Source organism: Morone saxatilis, unplaced genomic scaffold (genome assembly GCF_004916995.1).
Source record: "Morone saxatilis isolate NCDOM2014 unplaced genomic scaffold, NCSU_SB_2.0 Contig5, whole genome shotgun sequence".
Taxonomy (NCBI): domain Eukaryota; kingdom Metazoa; phylum Chordata; class Actinopteri; family Moronidae; genus Morone; species Morone saxatilis.
The window spans coordinates 21,867,056-21,877,714 of record NW_023340095.1 but is presented as its reverse complement, the minus strand read 5'-3'; the positions used below and the strand labels follow the sequence as shown (position 1 = coordinate 21,877,714).

Sequence of the window (10,659 nt, the reverse complement as noted above, 5' to 3'; positions counted from 1 at the left end):
GTAACACACACACCACACAGCACAACACACACAGACACAACACAGCACAACAACAAACCAACCCCACACACACACACAGACACGAAACAGACACCCACACCACCACAGGTTGAGCATCCGGGAACTTCACGGAGGTCTCTTCCGTGCTTCTGACTGGCTGGTGGGAAGCCCTCATTCTCACTCCTGGAATTTGTCCCAATTCTGTTTACCTCTTTTAACAACCCTCCTAGTCAAAAAAAGTACATCTAAAAACCGTTTAGTGATTCTGGCTCAGTGTTAAGAAAGCCTCTGTTGTGTCTCAGGATCTCATGTTATATGCGTATATTGTAGACCATTTCTGATTCTGTTTCTCTGGTGGTTTTGTGTGTTGTGCTAACTCTCCCTGCATCCCTGGTCTTGTCAACTTTCTTGACATTCTGCATGTTGATTTTATTGTCTGTTACATGGGCTTGGCTTTCAGAAACTGCTACAGGGACTACGGTGTTTAAGTCACTGGAAAAACCCAACACTTGCCTGCATTTTTGGTGGCTTTCGATAATAAAACAGGAAAACAAAAATAACCTTTTAAAATGATGTATGTTAACCTCTTATAGGAAAGTTTATGGGTGTTTATCTAACGGGCACACACACACACACAGTAGCATCGGGACTCACCGGAGGTCTTCTTCCGTGGCTTGTCCTGACTGCTTGCTGGAAGCCCACATCATTCTCCAACTCCTTGAAATTGGTCAATAACTCCTGTTTACTCTTTACACAACCATTGCCCTAGTCAAAAAATCCGTACATTTCTAAAAAACGTTTTGGTTCTTTTAGGATTTTCACAGCCCTATTGGAAATCTGTTTTTTTTATTTCTTGGTGCCAATAAAATACTTTACATACTAGGATTATTGCTAAAAAAAATGTTTTCCGTTATAACGTTAAGAGAAATGTTTGGTTCTTGTAAGATTTTCATTCTGTATTGGACATGTCCAATGTACACACTGAAGCTAACACTATTAAATAATTAAAAACCACTGGTGTTGTCGTGTGTAGCATTAGTTATTAGCTGTATACTTGAATGCAAATGACTTTGAGCTGGCTGCCAACTTCACAGCTAGCTAATATAGCACATAACTCACCTCGGAGTCAAATGTTGGATTATAGTCGTTGTAACCCGAATAAAGATCCTCCTCCTCCACAGCCAGGTGTACATTTTCCATGTCTCTTTCTCCAGTGAGGTGGTGTAACGAAATGCTCATGGATATGTGGGGAAAAACTGTTATCTAAAGCGAAGCAACAGCAAAGCTGGTTTGTTGTCGTTTCAGGATTCAATCCCACAATTCAAAGCGGCATGGGCGGGACCTGTCCGTTCACAAACCTCTGACTGGTTCCTTACGCGTCAATCATTATTCAGCATTAACATAATTGGTCGACGCTGAGTTCATCCGTTGCTAGGATACAAGCGTAAACTACCCGCTCGACCTTTTTCGTTTCAAGCACAGTTTCATGTCAGGTTCGTCTTGGAAATATAACTTGAACACTAGCAGCTAATTAATGGCGGGTATGTTATTTGTGCTTTAGTTTTAAATAAAATATAATGTGTTGTGCACTCTTTTGGGTTCTTTGGTCCTTCTAGGTTACCGTAGCAGTATAGCAGCGTGACTCCGGAGGGGCGGGGCCACAGTTTTGATAGAACCGGTGCAGCAGTACCGTCAGTGTAACATTTGTCTGAGCTGAACTCATAACTTCTCAAAATGAGCTCTTCTGACATGAAGATCATTACTGTGATCGGCAGGTGAGCAAGAGAGGGGGATTTTATAGTGGTACACTTTGCTCCCACGTTATTATGCTAATTAGCTGTGAAATGTTGTGATAGCTACGTTACTGAAGGCTACGTTATATATTTTGACTTTAGTTTAGTGATCGCATTTTCATGCTTTTACCGTGCAGCCCTATGCTGAAGGACTCTTGGCATGATGTAGCCAACTAAAGTTTATTTTCTGAACTCTTCCCTATCAACTATCTTTCATTATAATCCTGGCTGTTATGGACTAGGCTCAATCCATTTGATTAAGTACCATAGCAGTTGTGTGGTATATAATGTAATGTCTGTTCATTATTTCTACTCACCCAACTAAACTGGCAGTCACTCTGAAATGACCTCTTGTGGACCTGGGAAGTAAATACAAAACGTCACAGCCAACAAGTCACTCCTCTTTTTTTACAATTTTGGAGAATAACTTACAGTATGTGCATTATTATGTGCCTCCATAAATATACAGACAAGAAAATCAAGATTTGCAAACTGACACTTAGACACAGCGTAAACCTGCAGGCCCCTCGCTGTGTAACTGACCTTCCTGTGTGTGTAGGGAAGAAAAAGTGAACTGCTGGTAAGTTATAAAAGCAGACATAACGGAAGCCAGGATTTATGTTGCGTGTCCATGAAGTAAAGTGATGTGCAGACAAACACAGCAAAGACAAACACCAAAAAAAGACCAGCGGCCAATTGTGACGTGAATGTTTAATGGAATTTCAGTTTCATTACAGGGAAGAGTGAACACCTGAAATGTCTATTGTGTGTGTGATTGTGTGTGTTTCAGCGGGCTGATAGGCCGCTCCTGGGCTATGGTGTTTGTCAGTGGAGGCTACTCTGTGAAAATCTATGACAACCAATCAGGACAGGCTGCAAAGGCCATCAGAGAGATCAGGTCAGCCCTTCTACACTATGCTGCAGTCCTTTATAGCATAAACCATCATGTAATGTAGTCTGAACTGCTGTAATATAATATCTGCTTTCCATAGTTAGAGACACACAACATTTTCTGTGCATTTAGATTACATCCTCCTGTCAGTCAGATAACAGAGGTATTGATGCTGTGGGCCTATTGAGACATTGCGCATCATGTTGGGCTGTACAAATGAACTTTACATGACTTTGTGAAATTGTGTTAACTTGTGATTTCTTGGTCTGCTTTTCTGGGACTTTATTATGATAGGTTGAGTGTGTTTTCATTATTTTATTTTAGGTTGAATTTGATATTATTTGTCATTATAACTCTTAAATCCATGTAGGGTTGCAGCGGTATACCATGGTATGTAAAGTGACAGTTATCATACCATGTACATTTGCTTAATTCTTCCGTATTAGTGTTATTTAAAAGAAAATACAGGACCGTTTTGATTCCTTTAAGGGTTAATGTAACTGATGATAATAACTGTATATAGATACACTGTGATTCTGAGATGGTTACTGTGAAATAATCTGATATCGTTGAAACCCTAAATACATGTTAATAAAACTAAAAGGTAACCTGTTTATAGAGACATTTACAATACGGGTGGATCACAGTAGCTTGTAAATGTTTAATCGGACTTGAGTGAACTCGTAGTTTTATGCTGTCAAAGGTTTTCACTAGAAAGATTTTAATGCCTTTTGCTGAGGAAATATTGGAAAATCTATTGACTGTGGCCTATACCAATAAAATAGAGCTCAGTGGCATTTGCCTTGTGATGATTTTCGGTGTTTTGAGCACCACAAACCAAATTCCACTGAGTTCCAGTTGAGGTACTGTCAATATATGCAAGCCTCAGCAAATTACGCCAAAGCTATCTGAATGGTACATTACAGTGACTTTCGTGACTCTTGAGCATGTGATGATCAGCCGCTTAATAAACATAAAAGTTTTTTAATATTATAAACGGTTCTGTGCCATCCTTATCAGACGCTCTAATGGCTTTCTAGTCAACAGGGCTGCATGAAGAGAACATTAACGAGACATACAGACTGGACTCCATGCACTCGTGAGGCCCCTTGTCTAAAATATGACCTGTTCTTCCTTCCAGTGCTTACAGAGAAGACACATGGACATTGCATGATCAGTGACTTCCTCTTACTGCAGGAACACATGGACAAACACATGCTCAGGCCTAAAAACTCCTTCATAGCCTAGTCATCGCTAGTTAAACATTACTGGTGAATGACAAAGGGTTTTTGGTGAAAACTACTATTTTGCTCATGGTGGGAGTTGTTGGGCCTCTGTATGTAATTTCATACAATCTAGACCCGATGTAAAAAAGTAACATAAGATAACTTCTGTTAATTTGGCACTATATAAGTAAAACTGAATTTAATACTGTGGAAAGTACTGTCGGAAAAAAACAACCTTATATATAGAAGATCTACAGCCGTCATTATGTCTTTAAATTATCTTTTAAATCACTCATCTGCTGCTGCCTCCGGTGTTTACCTGTAATTGTTCAGACTGTTGTAGATTAACATGTCATTGCACTGGTCTCTCAGACTCCCTTTGTGTGATTTCTTACTGAACACGTTGTGAAGGATTGTCCCTAAACCTGAAATTAGTGTATACTTAAAATCAATGTGGACAAAAATAAAATTCATATCTGTATGTCAAAATTATAGCTCTGCCAATTCATTCTGGTATGTACATTGGTTAGAAAACCAACCTGACAGCATTCAGCCGTCTACGCACAACCAAACTGAAGGTTCTCTGGAGATCTCTGTGTCAATTCTCAATCTGTTTTCAAAATTAAGATTATTATTTAGATCTTGCCTTTATTAAACCATTAAAATCTGCTGAATTTTTTATGATTCCTTAGACATTAAAAGAGTACTGTGTGAGAAAGTGTGTATGAGTGTTCACTCTGTTGGTTCAGGAAGCAGCTGGAGGAGCTGGAGGGAGCCCACATGCTGAGAGGGGAGCTGACCGCCACGCAGCAGCTCGCCCTGCTCAGCAGTTCCGATGACCTGGCTCAGGCACTGGAGGGAGCCTTCTTTGTCCAGGTGATACACTAGACCACTTGCAGCACCAGCACATGCCATTCTGTCTGTTTGTCCGCCGTGCTAAAATCATTGGGAACTACAGATAGAGTGGTCTCTGTTGATTATGTTTGTTTTTATCAGACACTTGTTTGTCCATCATGCATTTGACACAACACATGGATCCCAGCTGTAGTCAGACTTTAATGAAACTTGGGTATTTTTTCGAATGTTTATCATTTGTGACCCAATGGGAACGCTATATTGTTGGTTGTTAAATTCCACAGATTATCCTCAAGGGGGCGCAACATCATTGCTTAATTGTATGACGCCTCAGACACCACTGATAAGATTGTGAATTAACCTTAACATTACATCTCACAGCTGAGTTTCGGCATTTTGCAAAGTTTAGACTGATTTCCCAAAAGTTGTGACTATTTTATGTTTCACTCTTCCTGCCATAATAGACATTACTTTGCTTATCATACAATGTAGTAGAAGTATGACACTCATCAATCTCCTATACACTTTTCTAAGCAGGTACTATATGTACATAACAACATTTAAGGCTAAATTGCCTCCTACTACTTTGTCCTCATTTACTATACTACTACGTATTATGGGTCAGAAGCAAGAAATGTCTTGGATAGTGCAGATGATATGTTGTGGTAAATGTTGTAATGTAAATGTTGCAGACAGTTGCAGTATATATTACATATATATAAAAGCCTTTTTTATTTAGGGTAGGCTACCCTACGTTAATTAGGGTAGGGTATAAACTGTGCAAAACAATGCATATTTCCTTTACTTTGTAAAAGTGAATCTGATGTTTTTGCGCCTTGATAACATGATTGATACGAATCTCACTGATTTTAAACTTCACATACTTGAATTGTGATTTAAGTGTCTCGCAATATATCTTTATGATAAATACAATACATTTCAGCATATTACTGGTGTTACTTAAAATGATCATTTTACAAACTTTACGACTAGCACTGTTGCCATCTTTCATTGTGAAATGAAGCCACACTCTAGACTGTTTCTTCCTCTCCACCGTGAGTCCTTCTTGTATGTTTCCAGCAGCTTATATGTATGAGTTTGACGCCATTGTTTTGCAAAGTGGAGCTGTCAGAAAAACATGCGGCATTAATTCATCGAAAAGGAATTGATAAGCTTGTGGGCGTACAATTCCAAGGGATTGGACTATCTGGATCTGGTTTGATTGATCGAATTTGATTTGATTTTGATAAAAGGCACTTATCTTAGGCTGATTTGTGTAATGTAACGTTGCTTTCTAATACCTATTTATTAATCTGAGAATTACATACCTTTTGGTATGTAACTATTACTATTAACTCACAACCTGATGTTTTCGTACTAACCTGAATATATCAGGGCTTGCTGAGCTTTCTGTTTTGTAATCTAACTAATAGAGCTTTCAGACATCTTAACACCAAACCACTCATCTTGTCTTTGTCAAGGGAAGAGCACAAACGCAGACTCAACAATGGATACTTGCCTATCCTAACTCAGTCATGTGTAATGCAGCCACTTCAGAAAAAACAATAGAAAGTTAACTTTTTAAGCCAAGAAAATGTCCTGTATGAAACCCTGACTTTGTCAAAGCAGACAATAGTGCTTTTCATCACTGTAGTGGTGGTCAGAGCACAGAGGGACAGGCAGGGCCAAAATAAATCAATACTCACCTTAACAGGGAACAATAGAGGACTTATTAGAAACAGGGAAATACCAGGTAGAGAAATGCAAAGTTTTCCTGTTCACATAGCCACCCTCACATGTCCTGATAGCGTGACACCATCTGATCCAAGTTCTACCATTTTATTGATCACAGCTTTTCTAGTGGAGGTACAGGAGTTTGTCTCTGTCAGATTGCTCACAGAACATCAATCAATAACTCCTGAGTGACATTAATCCATACTAGCCTGCTAGCTGCATGGCCTCATGCTTGTTGCATGGGAACAGTACAGGACATAACATTAGATAGTAGACTCTACATAGCACTCCTGACATTCCTGACATTCCTCATCTCTGTCAATATGTTTCCAGACAGTTGTTTTTCCATATCCAACGCAGTGCTTGAATCAGATAAATCTATTGTTTCCCTGTTGGGGGAGAGGAGATATGACCTTCTGCAAATCAAAGTATCACTTTAAAAAGTCAAATAATTCATGAAATTGCTCAAATAAAACTTTAAAAATATAATATAAGTAACGAATACAAAGTTAAACCGATTTATAGACTGAGAATAAGAGCAAGATGAATGAATAGGATGTACATTTATAGAAAAGGTCTGATTGGAACTGTTATTTTCCTTGGAACAGGAACCCGCTTACGTACTCACATTGTTAATGAGTGGAACATTGCCTTATTACACATGCATTCAGCACGTAAGCTGCTTGCCTAGCCAGTTATTGCAGTTCTACATACTTGACGCATTTGACGCCATTTGAAGAGCCTTTTAACTTTGCACTACTGCTTTTGACAGACACTCCTTTCCAACACGTTCAGGGCAGACCAACAATACAATACAAACCCAAACTGGTTGTATCCAGTTTTTAAAGTGTAGGAACAATTTGACCTTACACATATTTATCAGAGTACATCTTCAGTGGCTATGTAGTAGAAGTTTGTTTATTTATTGTTGTGATCATTAACATTTTTATCTTTACTATATTCACAGCATGATAAATGATGACTGATTACAAAGCGTACAAAGTTAAACCCAAATTATAGAAGAAAAAAACCTTTTTACTCACCCTTGGTGGCATTTTCTCTACTTTACTGATACTTTTTAAATCCAAAGGAAGGTTTGATAAGTACGGATATACTGTAATCTTACAAAGATCTTGGGTAGAGATAATAATACTAATAATTTACTTAATGTGTTACATAAAATGAAGGGTTGACAGTGGTACATTTCTCTCAGTGACTTTACAACTTGTGTGTGTGTGTGTGTGCGCACACATCTGTATATGTGTTCACTTTACCTGTATGTGTGCCCATGTGTTTTCCAGGAGTGTGTATTTGAGCAGCTTGAGGTCAAGCAGAGCGTCTTCCAGGACATAGAGGGTCTTGTTGGAAAAGACGTCATCCTGAGCAGCTCCACCTCCTGTCTGGTGCCAAGCAGCGTCTTCTCTAAAGTACAGAACAGGAATCGCTGCCTCGTCTCCCACCCGGTTAGTGCTGCTACAGTCCTGGTACCAGCAGGTAGTGGAAAGAGACAAACTACAAACTGGGGAAGTCAGCTTAGTTCATGTCCCTATCATGTATTTATAGGTACCCCTCCCATATCACAAATTACTTCTATATTTAGTGGACAGGGCTGCCCATTAGTGAGGAAAGCTTTCTGGGGCGATATAGCCCATCCTCTGGCAGCCATATTGGAAGCTGAAAGCCTATGGGGAAAAACAGCCATAAACAGCTGTTTATATTTAACAAAAATACCAGTCAAACATCTCAAAGATGTTTAGAAGACACTGTGATTTATTTAATGTAAATAATAAGATATTTATTTAATCACTAGTCGTCACATCGTCAGTTTACTGTGACAGTATCATTATAACAAATCTGCCTCATCAATGTTGTATCTGCAAGGAGGATTTATACAGTACGACCTAACTTCCGAATGACTTCCTCTTCCACTGCCATGTAAGTGCTTGGCAGAGTTGTCAACCATAGCTAAAACAGACCAGTCCTTGTTTGTCTGGGAAAGGGTTGTCTCTACAGCCTATTTTTCCCTGTCAGCCTCAGACAGAAGCATGTCCATCACCAACTCACCTCACAATCTTTATCCCTGGCCCCGTTCTTTGTCAAATATTTATATTGTCCCTTTTTGTTTCAGCTCTTTATCCGTTAACCCTGAAAACTAACTACTGACACTCTAGCTCCTCTAGCCACAAACATCACACCTTATCACAATGGCAGTGATGCCTGCTGACTCTCAAAAACAAATGTACCAAATTGTCACAAATTGTTGTGTGCCATGACGTTTTGCCCTGTTAAAGACAGTTGTGTTATAAAGTTATAGCTTTGTAGAGTTGTATGAAAAATTCATATCATCTAGTTCATAGAGTATACTGCCCTGCACTAATTTACATGATAACACTGGTGTTTTACTTTGCCTAGTGCATCAGATGGGTTGTCATCAACATTTTAGATCATGTTAGTCAACCACAAAGCTGTTAATCACAAAATAAACTTTCTACGGTGACTTTCAAATTTTTTTCTGTCATTTTGTAAGCTTCTTAGCGCTCACAGTGTGTTAACTTTCAACATTACCCATCCATCGAAGTTGAAATAACAGGTTTAGTTGTGTCTTACACCAAGCTTAAATATTTGTCACTCAACATCTTGTATATATCTCAGAGCTTCTGTTTTTCATGGTGACACCTACATTTTTTGTTTAAAAAGGGCGTGTAATGAAACGGTGTAGGATAACATACTGTAGTATACATAAGTATATGTGTAGATATTTGTGTTTTGAATAAACAGAGACACAAAAAGTGGTTGTCCGACATATGTAAGCAAAATTGCAATATATAGTGCCGATATTACAACAGAAAAGTCATGTATAATTCCATTAATGCACATTAAATACTAACAGTAATAGGTTGTTTTAGATGGCATTTTTATTAATTAATGAAACACACTGAAATACATTAGGTAAATTCTGTAGATTTCACAGCGTGATTGGTATTAGGGTTCAGTGTGTAACATTTTGGGGCATCATTTGCCAGAAATAGAATATAAATTCATAGGTATGTTTTCATTAGTGTATAATCACCTGAAAAAAAGAATTGTTGTGTTTTTGTACCTTTAGAATAAGCTGTTTTTATCTACAGAGGGAGCGGGTCCTCCTCTGTGGAGGCCGCCATGTTGAACCACCATGTTTCTGCAATAGCCCAGAATGGACAAACTAAACATTCAGCAATTTTTTATGAATTTTTCAGCCACCTTTCTCCAGGCTTTTTACAACTGAGGAAATGTCACTTTGGCACAGATCCTTTGTCCTAGTGACCACTATATGTTGTGTGATGATTGTTCTGTGCTTTCCAGGTAAACCCACCCTACTATGTCAAACTGGTGGAGCTGGTACCTCACCCAGAGACAGCAACAACCGTTGTGGACACCACCCATGCCCTAATGACCAAGGTAAAGTTTAAAGATTACATAATCCTGGGTTGTCAATTACTTTAGAATGTGTCACTAGTCCCTGGAATATCACACAATCGTAACAAATAAAAAAATAACGGCAACAAACACTTAATTCGTACATTCACCAAGCAAGTTGCACACCCTTGCAAGTCTCTGCAAGCTGAATCTCATAACATGCTGAAATAAATGGAAACCAGTGGCTTCCTGGAAGGAAGCAGTTAAAATCCCTAGGTGTATTAAGGTTGGCAGTAATGTAAATAATGTCAAACTTTGACTTCATTTTGCTACACATGCAGGTGTTCTTAAGAACTATTGCCATTCTTGACATGACTGATTTCTCTTGATCCAGGTTGGCCAGGCACCTGTCTGTCTGAAGAAGGAGATCGATGGCTTTGCTCTCAACAGAGTGCAAGCGGCCATTATCGCAGAGTCCTGGAGGCTTGTCCAGGTCAGTGTCTGGAGCGGTTTTCACATATAAACTTCGAACAGTGTTCTGACATTCAGACTGTCCGTTTCAGACATGTTCTCACATGTTAGAAATTCTCCGTTTGGTTTGAGCGTGGGGTGCCGCCTGGGTAGGTTGTGGAGAAGGAGGAGGCCTCATCCATAATTAGTGTTCAAACCACAAAGCTGTAGAACCCTATTGTGTTTGTGCCGGTTTATTATTATTATTATTATTATTATTATTATTATTATTATTATTACTATTATTTATTTT

At 38.8% G+C, this 10,659-nt stretch overlaps 2 protein-coding genes across 2 annotated transcripts in view; one reads left to right on the top strand and one right to left on the bottom strand.

The window, feature by feature from the left end:
- The window catches only part of ift88 (intraflagellar transport 88 homolog), a 21,917-nt gene extending 20,612 nt beyond the window's left edge, over positions 1-1,305 (bottom strand). The window contains exons 1-2 of the mRNA XM_035676386.1: positions 1,120-1,305; positions 655-717 (exon numbers count right to left, since the gene is read on the bottom strand). Coding sequence (XP_035532279.1) covers positions 655-717; positions 1,120-1,239 — 183 coding nt within the window. The 5' untranslated portion in view covers positions 1,240-1,305. The remainder of the gene's footprint in view (positions 1-654; positions 718-1,119) is intronic.
- A 311-nt stretch (positions 1,306-1,616) lies between these two features.
- Positions 1,617-10,659, top strand: part of cryl1 (crystallin, lambda 1) — a 26,878-nt gene continuing 17,835 nt past the window's right edge. The window contains exons 1-6 of the mRNA XM_035677288.1: positions 1,617-1,775; positions 2,584-2,691; positions 4,661-4,787; positions 7,802-7,963; positions 9,843-9,938; positions 10,291-10,389. Of these exons, the coding sequence (XP_035533181.1) occupies positions 1,735-1,775; positions 2,584-2,691; positions 4,661-4,787; positions 7,802-7,963; positions 9,843-9,938; positions 10,291-10,389 (633 nt within the window). The 5' untranslated portion in view covers positions 1,617-1,734. The remainder of the gene's footprint in view (positions 1,776-2,583; positions 2,692-4,660; positions 4,788-7,801; positions 7,964-9,842; positions 9,939-10,290; positions 10,390-10,659) is intronic.